Raw genomic sequence first — 18,093 nt, forward strand, 5'->3', positions numbered from 1 at the left:
TAATATGGCATAATAGAGGTGAGTTGCCACCGGCATTACTGCTGGTTCAGCGCGCAAAAACTTTTTGTGCTCGTGTGCTTGTTTTGCTTGTGTGCACACCAAATGTATGCTCTGCGCATCTGCGCTTTTGCAGCTAAAAATGTCTGTGCATTGTACACAATGTTAGAAAAGGAAAAAAATAAACTTTTGCAATGCGCAGAACCAAAAATCAAGATGGCGGCACCAACAATAGAACCGGTTCGGCCGAACCGGCATGAACCGGTAGGAACCCACCTCTGCATCACACTCTCCAATGGTCTTAGATCACCCAGGAAAAAGAATGTGTGATTTCCCTATATTGATAGTAACTTAGATACAGCCTAGTCCCTGATACTTTGTGATTCTATTAAGACCATACCTAGAGTTCTGCATCCAGTTTTGGTCACCATAACTATAAAAAAGATGTTGACTCTAGAATGAGTACAGAAAAGAACAACCAGGATGATTAAGGGACTGGACTAGTGGTGAGATTCAAATAATTTAACAGCCGGTTCTCTGCACTAATGACCAGCTGGGTAGGTGGGGCTCAGTGGTCATGTGACTGGGTGGCCATAGCCAACTCAACGTCACTCACGTTGATGGGCACTTCACCTTAGCTGTTATAATGTAATAAGGGTTAACTGGAGAGGCATTTTCTGTAAGCAGGGCAATAAAGATTAGGCTAGAAACAACACCAGAATGTTTCCTTCCCGCCTTCCTTACAGGATTAGCCCTGTAAAGTGGAAAAAAACAAAAGGAGATTTCTTCCAACAACCGGTTCTCCGAACTGCTTAGAAAGTTAACAACTGGTTCTCGCAAATCGGTGCGAACTGGCTGAATCCCACCACTGGCCTAGACACTAAAACATACAATGAACAGTTGAAAGAACTGGGTATGACTAGTCTAGTGAAGGACCAGGGGAGACATGATAGCAGTCTTCTGATATTTGAGGAGCTGCCACACAGAGGAGGGGGTCACGCTAGTTCCCAAAGCACCTGAAGGCCAGACAAGGAATAATGGATGGAAACGAAACAAGGAGAGATTCAACCTGGAAACAAGGAGTCCTTTTCTGACAGAGAGAGCAATCAACTGATGAAACAGAAGTTGCCTTCAGCAGTTGTGGGAGCTTCATCACTGGAAGCTTTCAAGAAGAAATTGGACTGCCGTTTGTCAGAAATGGTGTAGGGTCTCCTGCTTGGACAGTGGGTTGGACTAGATGACCTCCAAGGTCCCTTCCAACTCTGTTCATCTGTATCTATGTCTTATTGCTCCTATCGCTCCCCTTCCCCAAAGTCACTGTGGTTGGATTCCAGATTGGAAGCACTGTTGCGATTCTTCATATTCTATATTTTTGTCATCTTCATTGTATTTGCTAGAAAATAATAAAAGAGAAACTGAAATGAAATACAAGTCTATCTGTGTGTGAGGAACAAAGGAGATACCGATGTCATGCATGTCACTTTGAAGGAACAATATAATGATGTCATCAATGAGACACAAAGACCCACTTCATATCTGGGTGCACTAGGCTCCAGAAAATTGGAATGCAAGGTCCTTTCTCTTGTGGTTCTCCTTCTCTACACTCTGCTCACTACAATAGCATCCAATTTCTTGAACCCCTTGGATTGCTCCATTCCTGATGGGGCAGGAGAAGAGCTGGTATTCAGCCATTTCGGTCTGGTTTGCCTGAAACGGTAGTGGAAATTGCGAGTGGGCAGGGCCCACCCCTTATGTATTATGGGACACAATGGCTCAGTGGCTAAGATGCTGAGTTTGTCGATCAGAAGGTCATCAGTTTGGTGGTTCGAATGCCTAGCACCGTGTAATAGAGTGAGCTCCCATTACTTCTCCCAGCTGCTGCCAACCTAGCAGTTCGAACTCATATAAAAATGCAAGTAGAAAAAATAAAAGGCACCTTTGGTAACAGCGCTCTGTGCATCTTCGGTGTTTAGTCATGCCGGCCACATGACCACGGAGAAGTCTTCAGACAGCGCTGGCTCCTTGGCTTTGAAACGGAGATGAGCACGGCACCCTAGAGTCGGGAACGACTAGCATATATGTGTGAGGGGAACCTTTACCTTTACCGTATAAGACGTTACATGAATAACGTGAATAGGGAACACATAAATGTACTACTGCATATCACCTACAATCCGTAAGGTTTGAGCTTTTTAATCGCCTGTGTAATAGATAAATAAACCACAGGTAAATTAAATAATTATATATCACTACTCCCAAAAGATCTTTGCGCATTTAAGAAGTCAGGGACAGTTTGTTTAATGCCCCAGAATGCCTTTCCCTCTTATTTAGGCAAAAACATAAAAGTATGCATTGATGAGTGAACCATCATACGATAAATCATAGTGACAATGGAACAATTGTCTGGAAAAAAAATTGTTCAGGTTCATTTTGACAGCTTTGCCTTGTCAAGTGATGAAACTTTTGGACTTTGAAAATAGAAACCTAAAGGAAAGAAATGGGGAAGTCCTCTGTGGTTGTTCCCTTTTCGGTTGTTTTTAAGATGGCACCTTTTGGATCCCAAATATATCTCTTGGACCAGCAGGCTGTGGGTCTTCGGTTTCTCTTTTCACACCTTCACGCTAGCTCAAAGAAGGTGACTAGTTGGAAAATAAAATCTTTTTTGGGGACACGGTTTAAGAACAAACTGAGAGGAAAGTTCTGAGACACAGATTGGAACTGAACCGTGGCTGGTTTGGTAAGTACGAAATTCATCAAAATTGGGGGCTTTGGAAGACAAAAGTGTAGAAAGTGAAGAGAACTGAGGTCCGCGTTTCCATGCAGTGGCTGAATAGGAAAGCTTGGGCTTCCGTGTACCTCACCAAAGAACCAATAGGGCTGAAATTTTTGGGGTATCAGGCTTAGAACAATGTATCTGGTAGCTGCATTCCATCGCCATCTTTTAAATCTCAGGTGAGCTTTGCAATTGGAAACTGGGCAATTTGTAGTACTACCAGAAGTTCTCATGTTCCAGATTATAGTCCAACCTCAATTTGGCAGATACTCCATCTCATGTTAGGAGATTCATTTGCAAGATTAATTCAGCCAAACCACTCAAGGAGAGAAGCAACCGAGAAGTAAGAAGACATTTCCTGACAGTTAGGAACAATTAATTGGTGGAACAACTTGGCTCCAGAAGTTGTGAAGGCTCCAAAACTGGAAGGTTTTTTTTTTCAGAAGAGATTGGACAACCATTTGTCTGAAATGGTACAAGGTTTCCTGCCTAGGCAGGAGGTTGGAATAGAAGACTTCCAAGGTCCCTTCCAACTCTGCTCTGTTCTTTTCTAATTCTAATTCTAGTTTTTCTAATTCTCATTGTTCCTATCACCCCTCCCACTTATGACTATATGACTGTAACTTCGTTGCTTGTATACTTATGATTTATATTGTTTCCTAGTATGATTTCATTGCTGATTTGATTGCGTACCCTATGACTATCATTAAGTGTTCTACCTTATGATCTGTGATGAATGGGTGCCTTGGAGTAGCTCACTGGAGAGATTCTACTAGGAGTTAATCAAAGGAGGGAATTGGTAGCCTCAGCTGAGAGCTAGGATGGACTAACTCAGCAACTGCTACAAGCTTTCACTACCTCAACTAGTAGTTCTTGATCTCAAAGTTGAATTTTGGGATTTAGGAGCCTTGGAGTAGCTCATCTAGGAAGTTCTGCTAGGGAAAATCAGAAATGGTAGCCTCAGCTGAGAGCTAGGACGGACTAACTCAGCAACTACTCCAAGCTTTCACTACCTCAACTGGTAGTTCTTGATCTCAAAGTTGAATTTTGGGGTTTAGGTGCGTTGGAGTAGCTCATCTGGGAGGTTCTGTACAGAAAATCAGAATTGGTAGCCTCAACTGAGAGCTAGGACGGACTAACTCAGCAACTGCTACAAGCTTTCACTACCTCAACTGGTAGTTCTTGATCTCAAAGTTGAATTTTGGGATTTAGGTCCCCTGAGTAGCTCACCTGGATCTGCTAGGGAAAATCAAAGGGGGGGGATTGGTAGCCTCAGCTGAGAGCTAGAATGGACTAACTCATCAATTGCTCCAAGCTGTCACTACCTCAATTAGTAGTTCTGGATCTCAAAGTTGAATTTTGGGATTTAGGTTCCTTGAGTAGCTCACCTGGGAGGATCTGCTAGGGAAAATCAAAGGGGGGAATTGGTAGCCTCAGCTGAAAGCTAGGACGGACTAACTCAGCAACTGCTCCAAGCTTCCGCTACCTCAACTGGTAGTTCTTGACCTGAAAATTGAATTTTGGGATTCAGGTGCCTTGGAGTAGCTCATCTGGGAGGTTCTGTAGGGAAAATCAGAATTGGTAGCCTCAGCTGAGAGCTAGGACGGACTAACTCAGCAACTGCTACAAGCTTTCACTACCTCAAATAGTAGTTGTTGATCTCAAAGTTGAATTTTGGGATTTAGGTGCCTTGGAGTAGCTCATCTGGGAGTTTCTGCTAGGGAAAATCAGAAATGGTAGCCTCAGCTGAGAGCTAGGACAGACTAACTCAGCAACTACTCCAAGCTTTCACTACCTCAACTGGTAATTCTTGATCTCAAAGTTGAATTTGGGGATTTAGGTGCCTTGGAGTAGCCCATCTGAGAGGTTCTGTAGGGAAAATCAGAATTGGTAGCCTCAGCTGAAAGCTAGGACGGACTAACTCAGCAACTGCTCCAAGCTTCCGCTACCTCAACTGGTAGTTCTTGACCTGAAAATTGAATTTTGGGATTCAGGTGCCTTGGAGTAGCTCATCTGGGAGTTTCTGCTGGGGAAAATCAGAAATGGTAGCCTCAGCTGAGAGCTAGGATGGACTAACTCAGCAACTACTCCAAGCTTTCACTACCTCAACTAGTAGTTCTTGATCTCAAAGTTGAATTTTGGGATTTAGGTGCCTTGGAGTAGCTCATCTGGGAGTTTCTGCTAGGGAAAATCAGAAATGGTAGCCTCAGCTGAGAGCTAGGACGGACTAACTCAGCAACTACTCTAAGCTTTCACTACCTCAACTGGTAGTTCTTGATCTCAAAGTTGAATTTTGGGATTTAGGTGCCTTGGAGTAGTTCATCTGGGAGTTTCTGCTGGGGAAAATCAGATTTGGTAGCCTCAGCTGAGAGCTAGGATGGACTAACTCATCAATTGCTCCAAGCGTTCACTACCTCAACTGGTACTTCTTGATCTCAAAGTTGAATTTTGGGATTTGGTGCCTTAGAGTAGCTCACCTGGGAGGATCTGCTAGGGAAAATCAAAGGACAGAATTGGTAGCCTCAGCTGAGAGCTCAGATGGACTAACTCATCAATTGCTCCAAGCTGTCACTACCTCAATTAGTAGTTCTTGATCTCAAATTTGAATTCTATGATATGAATACCTTGAAGTAGCTCATCTGTGAGATCCGTTTCTTTTTGGTTGAGCGCCAGAAGAAAGGAAACCTCTTCCATATTGGATCTATCACTGTGCCATCTGCCATCCTAGCTGAATTCAAAATTTAGGTCAAGCTAGTGGATAGTAACAGGCTACATGGGTTTCTACACCCAGCCAGGAGCCCAGCTATGAGCTTTCTGATGAATGCTAGAATTTAGAGAAAGTGGCAAGGAGTAAGAATATTATCTGGTTGCCAAGCCTACCATTTCAACTAGGAGAGGATAGGTTTGAAGGTTCAGGAATTGGAATACATGGAGTTTTTTTGGAGTCAGTTCTTCACTTCTGAGTTGAGTAGGTAGGCTCCTACAAAGTGTATGATGGTGTGATAAGTAAGCTGCTAGCTGACTCCAGAATTCAGATCAGTTAGTAGGCAGAGGAGAGCTAACTGGGTACTTGATTGGTGCCCTGGGCACATTTCTAAGATTCTTCTATGGGCATTTTAGATTCAGATGTTAGCAAAGAGCAAAGAAACAACTTAAATTAACGTTCAATGCCCCACTCACATCTGGGAGGTTCTAAAGAAAATCCTTAATAAACCCAACTTTAGGACTCATTCATGATGAGAAAAGCTCCCAGCAGAAAGCAGAGGTGGGTTTCTACCAGTTCGTACTGGTTCGGGCAAACCGGTACTGGTAATTTGGCCTGGGTCGCAGAACCAGCAGCAACCCAGGCTGGCCACGCCCTACCCAACCGGTTCCCCGTTCTCTGTTGCCAGTGCTGTCATGTTTTTTATTAGCAAAGCACGCACGAAGTGAACCAGTACCGGTGCCGGTAGGAACCCACCCTTGGCAGCAAAGTTTCCCAGAGATGGTTGGGCTCAAATGAGCTGGAGGAATTTATGGACTGCTGGTAAAAGTTTGTGTCCTCTTAAATTAGTGCTAGGCTACTGGCCTACAGAAAGAGGCACCTCATATCTTGGCCAGTGGAAGAGGGAAGGAAGGAGAAAGCATGAGCCCAGTCAGATTTCAGATGGGAAATGGATGGACTGAGATTAGTTTGCAAGAATGCTGATGATTGGCTGGGAAAGTTTTGGACACTAACTACTGAATGTAAACTCCAGACTACCCATATTTTCCCCAAAATAAGACAGGGACTTATTTTCTTTTGACTCTTGAAATAAGCACTTGGCCTTATTTTTGGGGAGATCTTACTATTTTTGAGGTGCAGGAGGCGGTGAGTGTGGTCACCTCATGGCTGCTGCTGTGTTGAATATAGAAAATCACTAGAATTTAGCCTGCCATCCTCAATCGTAGCTAGAAGAATTGTTCTCTTTCTTGTTGTTATTGTTAGTCATGATGTGATGTCCAACCCATTGCGACCCCACGGGCAACGTTCCTCCAGGCCTTCCTATCCTCTACCATCATCTGGAGTCCATTGAAGTCACACTGACTGCTTCGGTGACTACATCCAGCCACCTCATTCTCTGCCATCCCCTTCTTCTTTTGCCCTCCATCGTTCCCAGCCTTGGGCTCTTCTCCAAGGAGTCCTTCCTTCTCGTTAGCTGACTAAAGAACTTGAGTTTCATTGTCAGGATCTGGCCTTCTAAAGAGCAGTCAGGGCTGATCTCCTCTAGGACTGACTGGTTGGATTGCCTTGCAGTCCAAGGGACTCGCAGGAGTCTTCTCCAGCACCATAATTCAAAGGCCTCAATTCTTTGGCGCTCAGCCTTTCTTATGGTCCAACCTTCACAGTCATACATTGCAACTGGGAAAACCACAGCCTTGACTATACACACTTTTGTTGGCAGGATGATGCCTCTGTTTTTTAGTATGCTGTCTAGATTTGCCATAGCTTTCCTCCCCCGGAACAGGCATCTTTTAATTTCTTGGCTGCAGTCCCCATCTTGGAGCCCAGGAAAATAAAATCTGTCACTACCTCCATTTCTTCCCCATCTCTTTCCCAGGAATTGAGAGGGCCTGATGCCACTATCATAGTTTTATTCTCTTTCTTGGGTGTTGTTTTATTGTTGGAGTTGTGTAGTTTCCACCTGTTTGTAGCCTCATGGGATCAAAATAATTTTTCTCTCTGCATACTGGCCAAAGTCCCAATATTCTGCAAAATGTAGCATTTATTTCAACATGCTACTGGGAAAATATCAACCAGTACAGATAATAAATGAGGCTTGAAATGGCTTGAAAAAAATATGGTTAAAGATGTTGAAATTCCTGATGGAAGGCTAACTTCCCAATTCCCTCTCATTTTTAACTGGTTCCTTTGTCTTTAGCTTCAGTTTGAATTCAGATGGCCTTCAATATGATTTCAGGTCGATCTCCAAGGGCCTAAACTAACCATGGGTTGTTTGTATCCTGGCTAGTTGGCAACAGATGAAATTGTCTTTTTCTGGCAAGCGAAAGGTTTAGAATGGTACATCATCTGTTGGGAAAGAACTATTGCTCAACATTTCTTGATGCTGATGAGGTCTCCGAACCCCACAAAACACTCTGCAGAGAGTAATTCACATCCTGAATTCAAAACAGAGCAAATGGAAGTGGAATCTATAGAATAGAATAGAATAGAATAGAGTAGAGTAGAGTAGAGTAGAATAGAGTAGAATTGAATTGAATTGAATTGAATAACAGAGTTGGAAGGGACCTAGGAGATCTTCTAGTCCAACCCCCTGCTTAGGCAGGAAACCCTACACCACATCAGACACATGGTTATCCAATCTCTTCTTAAAAACTTCCAGTGTTGGACCATTCACAACCTCTGGAGACAAGTTGTTCCACTGATTCATTTTCTAACTATCAGGGAATTTCTCTTTAGTTCTAAGTGGCTTCTCTCCTTGATTAGTTTCCACCCATTGCTTCTTGTTCTGCCCTCAAGTGCTTTGGAGAATGGTTTGACTCCCTCTTCTTTCTGGCAGCCCCTGAGATATTGGAAGACTGTTTCCCCATGTCCTTCTTTTCATTAAACTAGACATACTCAGTTCCTGCAACCATTCTTCCTATGCTTTAGCCTCCAGTCCCCTAATCCTCTTTGTTGCTCTTCTCTGCACTCTTTCTAGAGTCTCAACATATTTTTTTTACATCATGGCAACCAAACTGAATGCAGTATTTCCAAGTGTGGCCTTACCAAGGCATTATAGAGCCAAGGTGGCGCAGTGGTTAAATGCAGCACTGCAGGCTACTTCAGCTGACTGCAGTTCAGCAGTTCGGCTGTTCAAATCCCACCAGGCTCAAGGTTGACTCAGCCTTCCATCCTTCCGAGGTGGGTAAAATGAGGACCCGGATTGTTGTTGGGGGCAATATGCTGACTCTGTAAACCGCTTAGAGAGGGCTGAAAGCCCTATGAAGCGGTATATAAGTCTAACTTGCTATTGCTATAAAGTGGTATTAACATTTCACCTGATCTTGATTCTATCCCTCTGTTTATACAGCCTAGAACTCTGTTGGCTTTTTTAACAGCTGCTACACACGGCTGGCTCATATTTAAATGGTTCTCCACTAGTAACTCCAAGAACAGTTACTACTATTGAGCCAGGGGCCACCTATACTGTCCCTGTGAGTTTTGTTTTTTCTTGTCTAAATGTAGAACCTTACTTTGCTCACCATTGAATTTCACTTTGTTAGATAGCGCACAGTGTTCAAGTCTGTCAAGATCCTTCTGTATTTTGAGCAGAGGTGATCTTCAGCTGGTTCTGACCAGTTCTGGAGAACCAGTAGTGGAAATCTTGAGTAGTTCGGAGAATTGGTAAATGCCACCTTTGGCTGGCCGCGCCCCACATCTATTCTCTGCCTCCCGAGGACCAGCTGATCGGGAGGAAATGGGGATTTTGCAGTAATCTTCCCCTGCCATATTCACAGAGCCACCCCCACCACACCACGCCCACAGAACTGGTAGTTAAAAAAAATTGAATCCCACTACTGATCTTGAGCCTATAATCTTGGGCCTATAATCTCTTCTGTATCTTGAGCCTATTAATCCATTTCACTGCAAATGTTTTACACACAGTGTGATTTGTGCTCCATTTTTTTTCACACTACCACTTGCCTGCTTTTTTACTTAAACCATACAAGGCTACAATCCTCAAAAAAGAGCTGAATAAGAGGAAGTAACAATTAGTTTTGAAGAGGGACACATGTTTTGAGATAGCACTTTGGGAGTGGGCTATCTTCTCCCATCAGGGCTTCTTGGTGCTCTCTGAGGTTGCTTGTTTCCTTGCAGACATTTCATTACCCAACTAGCAAAGGTGGGTTCCTACCGGTTCACACCGGTTCAGTAGAACCGGTTCGTCAAATCTACCAAACCGGAAAGCAGGCCACACCTACAGAAGAGGTTCCAAAAATGTTTGAAACCCACCACTGCCAGATAGGTACCATCATCAGTGTAGTAAGGAGCAGGGTTTGCTCTCGGTTTATATTCTAGTGGCTTGTCAGTGTTTCTAATGGTTGTCTTGATGGCTTTGGGGTGGGGGAGGTTGGGCTCTTTACTGTTAGATTGCTTGGCAGTTCCTTGATTGGGATATTGTTTATTTGATTGTTGTTAATCTTGGAGTTACTGTGTCTTTCAGACTATAAGATGCACTGGTGTATAAGATGCACCAAGATTTTGAAGAGTAAGAAGAAAAGAAAAAAAGTTTTTCTCTTCCCCGGCCCCCAGGAGCACTCCGCAGACTTCAGCAGGGCTAGGGGAAGCCAAAAACACCCCCATTTTTCACCAAAACAGGTGCATTTTTCCCTCCCCCCCAGCCTTGCTGAAGCCTGCAGAGTAGCAATAGCAGTTAGACTTATATACCGCTTCATAGGGCTTTCAGCCCTCTCTAAGCGCTTTACAGAGTCAGCATATTGCCCCCAACAACAATCCAGGTCCTCATTTTACCCACCTCGGAAGGATGGAAGGCTGAGTCAACCCTGAGCCGGTGAGATTTGAACAGCCGAATTGCAGAACTGCAGTCAGCTGAAGTAGCCTGCAGTGCTGCATTTAACCACTGTGCCACCTCGGCTCTTCTAGAGTGCTTCTGGGAGGTGGGGGAAGGCAAAAACACCCCCGTTTTGGTGAAAAATGGCCCATTTTTGCCCATTTTTCACCAAAATGGGGACGTTTTTTCCTTTCCACAGCCCTGCTGAAGCCTACAGAGTGCTTCCAGGGGGTGGGAGAAGGCCAAAACACCCCCATTTTGATAAAAAGAGCCCATATTTGCCCATTTTTCACAAAAATGGGTTGCGGGGCAGGGCTTCAGGAGGCCAAAAACAGCTGTATTCGGTGTGTAAGATGCACCAACATTTCCACGCTCTTTTAGAGGGGGGAAGGTGCGTCTTATATGCCAAAAAATACAGTAATCATTTGGAGGCTGACTGCTGTTGGAGTGGTTCTTTGGTCTATTTGCTTCCCTTTTCCTATTCTTAAGAAAACATATTTCATTATTGGTCCTCTACGACTTGATCTGTGATGTGTCTAAGCCAAAGTGAACTTCTGTTCCGCCCCAAAGATTTTATCTCCTTGCTATTATGCGTTTCCCTTCCCTTTAATGGACATTGCGTCACCAAAGTTTTTCCCTTTCTGGAAATTGACTGCTAAATTGCATTCAAAGCAGGGGTGGGCTCTGGAGTCATGCTGGGCATGACTACTGGTTCGGTGTCCGAAACATTTTGCACGCATGCGCATTTGCACTTAAAAAGTGCAAACCATTAAAAAAACGGGGGGCGAAATACATTATTTCAATGAAAATTGTTCTGCGCATGTGTAGAACAGAAAATAAAGATGGCGGCGGCCAGGATAGAACTGGTATGGTCACATGTTTGCCCAAGTTACTACCTATTCGGCCGAACCGGACCGTACTGGTAGAAACCCACCTCTGATTCAAAGGTATACATGCAGGGATGGGCTGCTGGGGAGTTGGCAGGGGTTGGGGAGAACCTCTAGCTAAGATTCTGTGCAGTTCAGTGAACCCTCAAATCCCACCCTGCCCCACCCCTCCCAGGAGTCCACACACGGTTCATTTTGGATGCAGGTAAGTGCAGGGGGCACGCATGGAGGCTCTCTCTTTCTCTCTCTCTCTCTCTCTCTCCATAAACTCGCATGAAGAATATGGAGCAGTGATCACCGAACTTGGCAACTTTAAAATTTTGGGACAGACTGCCAGAATTTTTCAGCCAATGGAGAATTCTGGGAGTTGAAGTCCACCCATCTTAAAGTTGCCAAGTGTGAAAAAAACAATGGGTTAGAGTAATTTCTAGAAGCTCCCAGGTCCATCTTCATCATCTTATCTTTATCTTCCCCTACAGGAGCTTCCAGCGCCCCCGTTGTCTTCCCATTGAGTCCTAGTGATGACCAAAACGAGGGGGACGGGCAGACGCTCACTGATTCCAATGTTAGCATCGGTTGCCTCGTCAAAGGATACTTTCCTGAACCAGCCACAGTACAATGGAATTCAGGCGCCATCACCAGCGGAATCCACAACTTCCCTCCAATTCATTCATCTGGCCACTATACTCACACCAGCCTGCTCACCATCCCCATCACCCAGTGGGAATCTGAGTCATTCCATTGCAACGTTGAGCACGCAGCCACCCACACCACAATTAGCAAAAAAATTGAGCGTGAGTCCAGCTCTTATCTTTTTTTTTCTTTCATTTCTAAGAGCAGTTGGTTACACAAAGGCAAAACCAACCCTAGGTATAACAATGAGGGGGTGGGGCAGTGATGAAATTTAATTGTTTTTTACTATTGGTTCTGTGGGCGTGGCTTGGTGGGCGTGGCAGGGGAAGGATACGGCAAAATCTCCATTCCCTCCCCACCTCAGGGAAAGGATATTCCAAAATTTCCATTCCTACCCCACCTCAGGGGAAGGATACTGCAAAATCCCCATTCTCTCCCCACTCCTGAGGGAAGGATACTGCAAAATCCACATTCCCTCCCCACTCCTGAGGGAAGGATATTGCAAAATCCCTATTCCCACCCCACCTCAGCAGAAGGATACTGCAAAATCTCCATTCCCACCCCGCTCCTGAGGGAAGGATATTGCAAAATCCCCATTCCCACCCCACCTCAGCAGAAGGATACTGCAAAATCTCCATTCCCACCCCGCTCCTGAGGGAAGGATATTGCAAAATCCCCATTCCTGCCTCAGCAGAAGGATACTGCAAAATCTCCATTTCCACCCCACCTCAGGGAAAGGAGATTCCAAAATTTCCATTCCCACCCCACTCCAGGGGAAGGATACTGTAAAATCTCTATTTCCTTTCCACTCCAGGGAAAGGATACTGTTAAATCTCCATTCCCGCCTGACTTCAGGGGAAGAATACTGTAAAATCTCCATTCCCTCTCCACTCCAGGGGAAGGATACTGTAAAATCTCCATTCCCTCTCCATTCCAAGAGAAGGATGCTGCAAAATCCCCATTCCCTCCCCACTCCTGGGGGAAGGTTATTCCAAAATTTCCATTCCTGAGGGAAGGATACTGCAAAATCTCCATTCTCTCCCCATTCCTGAGGAAAGAATACTGCAAAATCTCTATTCCCACCCCACTCTGGGGTCAGCCAGAGGTGGTATTTGCCAGTTCTCCAAACTACTCAAAATTTCCGCTACCGGTTCTCCGGAACCTGTCAAAACCTGCTGAATTTCACCCCTGGGGTAGGGGAAAGATACAGCATTCAGGATAATGTTAGATTTCTACTTGGGACCAAAAGTCCTACAGTAGGGGGAAAAAATAGTATAAAATGGGGTATTTCCAGTGTGATTTGCAAGAACCAGGTGATTGGTGTGAAGAGAAAAGATTTGGAACTTTCCCTATCTGGAGAAGGGAGAATCCAGTTAAGCCATTTGAAATTTTAATGATAAAGGGACAGGTTTCTGCAAGTCTATTAAAATGCATGGAACTCTGGGATGTTTTCCAAAATCCAGGACGTATTTCGGTGCAATGCATTTCTAAAAGTTAGATGTCTTTATTATCCTTAACTATTATCCTTAACTAACTCTGGAACAACTCAAGCAATGTCAGCCAAACTTGGTACACAGATGACTTACTCTCTGGAAACAAATACTGTGGGGGTAAGACAGCCCCAACACCCCTGGGAGGGGGGGTGGGTGTTCTGTTAAGATACAGACTGTTGTGCCTTGAAATGGCTTCTACTGTACTGCTGTAAAATAGCTTCTACTGTACTGCTGTAAAATGGCTTCTACTGTACAGCACTGTATTTTACAGCACACTGGAGTTGCCATGGTAACGACTTCACAGTACTTCACAGTACTCCCCAAGGGAGCTCCCTATGGTACGGGGGAGGAAATCCAACATTAGAGATTATGTTTGGTCCGGACATTTCCCCCGTATAAATAAATGTCCAGGCAATACCGGGTTAACAGATTAACAGAGTTGGACGGGACCTTGCAAGTCATCTAGTCCAACCCCCTTCCCAAGCAGGAGACCCTACATCGAGATGTTCAGTATTTCTAAGAAGGTCATCTAAATTGGAAGAGACTTCAGTGGATAACAGGTAGGTCATCCTTAAACATTAAAAGTCACTCTTCTGCCCACAGGATGTGAATCCCATGAACCAGTGGCTCCTGCAGTCCATCTGCTCCATTCTTCTTGCAGCCCGAAAGGAAAGGATGGAACCATAGCGCTGGTGTGCTTCATTGAGAATTTCTACCCCAATGAAATTGAGGTTGAATGGCTGGTGGGCAGCCACAGTGGATTGCTGACTTCTTACACCGAACCTCCGAAGCGTGATGCGAAAAAGTACACTTACAGTACCCACAGCTTCGTCAACATCACCGAAGGAGATTGGTTGGAAGGAAATACTTACTACTGCCAGGTAACCCACGCAGCGTCACAAACAAGGACAAAAAGCAGAGCCAGGAAATGTGAAGGTAATCATTTATATATATAAATGGCTGTGTTTGTGTGTGTTTGTGTGTGTATGTGTGTTTGTTCCAGCATAACTCTGGAACACCTTGAGCAATTTTAACCAAACTTGGTACACAGATGATTTACTCTCTGGAGACAAACACTGTGGAGGTAAGACACCCCTAACACTCCTTGGGGTGTGTGTTCTGTTACAATACAGCCTGTTGTGCCTTTAAATGGCTTCTACTGTACTGCCGTAAAATGGCTGCTATAGTACAGCGCAATTGAGTTGCCATGGTGATGGCTTCACAGTACTCTACAAGGGAGCTCCCTCTGGTAAGAGGGGGAAAACCTACATTAGAAATTATGTTTGGTCCAGACATTTTGGTCCAGACAATACCCGGGCAATGCCGGGTTAACGACTAGGATTTAGATATTCGAAAAAAATCTCCACTGCAATTTTTAGGGTATAGATAAAGCAAGATTTGTATGATCAAAAGTGGGCAAATTCATAATTACAATAGACCAACAGATGGAATACTACCCAGGAATAGGATCGGACAATTTAGCAATGAAGTAGAACAAACTCAACCAGATCACGGGGCAACATCTTATGAGACTTATTACTAGAGGGTGGAGATTCGTTCTCCGAGTTTGTGGTTTGGTTTCTGAATGTTCCATTCCCAGGCTAGGTAATATCTTCAGTGGAGTTTAGGGGATGTCAATGGTCTTCTGTTGATCAGGTGTGGGTGTGTCAAGTGAGGGTCTTGTGATGGGTCAGCTGTGAGTCGTCAGTGATGGCTCTTGCGATAAGGAGATTACATCAAGTCAGAGTCATTGGGAGGTAAATTGCTGGGTTGGTTGAGGGTCACACGTTTGGAAATCAACCTACAAGCTTGAAGAATGAACCTTCACCCTCATCCTACATCTCAGCTACAGATATTCACCACATATTATTAGTCCTAGTAGGCAACCCTTCCTTTTGGCTTGTCCGTGTTCCAGTTACTTGGTTATTGACATTGAAGTATAATTTTCTTTTCACTAATAACTTGCTTTCTTCTTTCATAAGATGATTCTGAGGGATCTTTGCTTTAGGTTTAGAGTAACAACTACTATATTTTTCAGAGTATAAGGCGCACCTTTCCTCCCAAAAAGAGGGTAAAAATTTGGGTGCGTCTTATACACCGAATATAGCCCCACCAGAAGCCCCAAAACATGAGGCAGGGAGGCAGGGATGGTCTGTGGCAACCTGGAACAGCTGATTGGGAGGTGTTCCGACAGTCTGATCCACCCGCCAATCAGCTGTGCTGAATCAGGCTGCAATAAGTGCTGAAGCTGGCTGTTCAGAGTTTGCAGCAGCGATCACATTCAGAAAGCACTGTAACTGATTCAGCAGGATTCAAAATAATCATAATCATATACAATACATTACCCAAAGCAGGTTTTCCAAGGTAGCAGTAAATACAAGCAAAACACAAGCAGTTTCACGTTCAGTTCTCGGCTAAGCCAGGCTCCTTCCTGTCTCCTTGTTGCTCACACGGCAAATTTCAGCATCCAAATAGCTCTCATTGGCTGATTTAGTTGCTATTCCTATTCATTAGCTAACCTTGTTACCATGTGTCAGCTGAATACCATGGATGCTGGTAGGCAGAGGCAGAATTTTTTTTCTTATTTTCCTCCCCAAAAACTAAGGTGCGTCTTATACTCCAGAGCGCCTTATATTCTGAAAAATATGGTAGTCTTTGGAAAGGGAGAAACACTTAGCCATAGTCAATTAGGTCCCAACAATAGGACATACACTTGACAATTCATACCCTTGATAATTCACAAGTAAAACAGGCAACGTTTCACCTGCATAAGCTCAAGAGCTGATGTAGAAAGAGAGTAAATTGGATTAAGGGTCTAAGGGAGAAGGGAGGGGGATGTATGAACTGACATGAATTTTGCGTCCGCAGATTCCAGCACCCACTTCTTCACTGCGGTTACCACCTACCTCCTGCCCCCAAAACCAAAAGACCTGTACATAAACAGGAATGCCAAGATCGTTTGCGTGGTTGTCAATCTGCAACAGGAAGAGGGGTTGAAAATAAGATGGTCCCGCGAGAAGCAAGATCCCGCTCATCCAGGATTAGTGACGGTGACCGAAGAAAACAATGGGACCTTCACCGTTGTCGGCCACATCCCTGTCTCCACCCAAGATTGGGAATCGGGGGAGACTTTCACCTGCTCGGTCGAATACCCAGGTTTGCCTGGTCCCATCGTGAAGTCAATTGCCAAAGGCAGAGGTAAGGAGGAAGCAGAGTGACTCTCCAAAGCCAAATGAGAACATTTGCAATACACAATGTGTACCACAAGGCTGGAGATGTAAAACAGGATGTTCAGTTGTCATCAATAGTCCCCAATCATGGAGACTATTGTTTCTTTTTGTTCTAGCCTAGGCTTCCTGATACACTAAAAAGCACATAATTAGGTCCAAAAATTCTCTTTTTATTTCCAAGGCTCTGAATTATATTCATTCACAGCCCATAATGAGTCCCAAATAGTTGTAAAGAGTCCGACAGTAGGCTGCCAAAGTCTTTCGGGGTAAGGCTGATAAGCACCCACCTTTATCTTCTTTGAAAACACTGCCAAAGACTTAATTGGCAATTAGCTTGGCAAGACTACATGGAGCAAAGAGTCCAAACGGAGTTTCAGAAGGTAAACTGACCAGCACGAACCAAGTTGCTTCCTGCAAAGGCTCATGTGCCTTTGCTCCTCCTTTATGTCTCATGGGAGGGGCCAATCACCTCCAAAGCTTATTCCCAAGTCATCCCTTCTGTCTTAACTGTTCTTGCCTTCCGGTAGCTCTGCGCATGCGCGCACTGGGAACAAGGGGAGCCTGTTCCTCTGCCTCACTGCTGTCCGACTCTGGAGGCTCCTGAGGTAACACGTAACTCCCAGACGGCCCTGGCCCCCTAAATAACAATATGTGACTTTATCTTTATCCATTACTTTATCCTAAACTAAATAATAATGTGTGACTTTATCTTTTTCTTTCTTTCCATGTTCACAAAGAAAAGAGCAAGGCCCCCATCGTCCATGTCTATCCGCCCATCCCTGGCAATTCGCTTATTGTCACCTGCTTCGTTCGTAACTTTTATCCAGCTCAAGTGGATGTCCAGTGGCTAAAGAATGGCCAAGCCATTCCGGAAAATGACTATGTTAGCACTCCAGCTGTGAAGGAAAGGAGTGGCGATTCCTTCTTCATGTATAGCAAATTGTCAATCTCCCAATCGTCTTGGGATCGGGAGGACCTATTTAGCTGTATGGTTGTCCACGAGGGCCTTGAAATGAAGTTCACCCAGAAGAGCATACAGAAAACTACGGGTAAACGTTGAAAAACTCAATCACGTGTTGTCCTCCTACGTTCGTCCCTCAACGTGTTGGATACAAATCCTTTTTAAATAGTTTACATGTTTATGTGTTTGTATCCTGGCTAAATAAAAGCAAATCAACTCAGAGGTCTCTTGGGTTATGCACCCCCCTTTTTTTTCCTTCATCAAAATTGGGGAGTGAGGGATGTCTCTGGACGTGAGAACGAAGGCCCAAGGTTGATTCTGGGAGAAAAGGGGGTTTCACTCCCCCTTATAAGTATCAATTTGAGAGCCAAAGTCTCGGGTCCATGTACTCAGACGACATCTTCACAAAGTTGCTGCACAACTTCATACTTGTTCTGGAGATTTGTGCCCATCAAAATCCTCCAACCTCCACACCTCCACGAGAAAAAATAACATACACAATACACAAACATTTGTCCTCATCAAGATCTTTATTTTCATAATATAAATTGGATAGAGGGGGGGAAATGCTTGAGAATCCTATT

At 44.4% G+C, this 18,093-nt stretch overlaps 1 gene segment (V, D, J or C); it reads left to right on the plus strand.

Annotated features, from left to right (window-relative positions):
• LOC116522036 overlaps positions 1-17,729 on the plus strand; it is a gene marked incomplete at its 5' end in the record, with an annotated part of 222,029 nt that extends 204,300 nt beyond the window's left edge. Inside the window, 4 exon segments of the C gene segment in view lie at positions 11,672-11,986; positions 13,922-14,254; positions 16,187-16,516; positions 17,286-17,729. Of these exon segments, the coding sequence occupies positions 11,672-11,986; positions 13,922-14,254; positions 16,187-16,516; positions 17,286-17,608 (1,301 nt within the window).
• Positions 17,730-18,093: the final 364 nt, after the last annotated feature.

This window comes from Thamnophis elegans, chromosome Z, assembly GCF_009769535.1.
Source record: "Thamnophis elegans isolate rThaEle1 chromosome Z, rThaEle1.pri, whole genome shotgun sequence".
Lineage (NCBI taxonomy): Eukaryota > Metazoa > Chordata > Lepidosauria > Squamata > Colubridae > Thamnophis > Thamnophis elegans.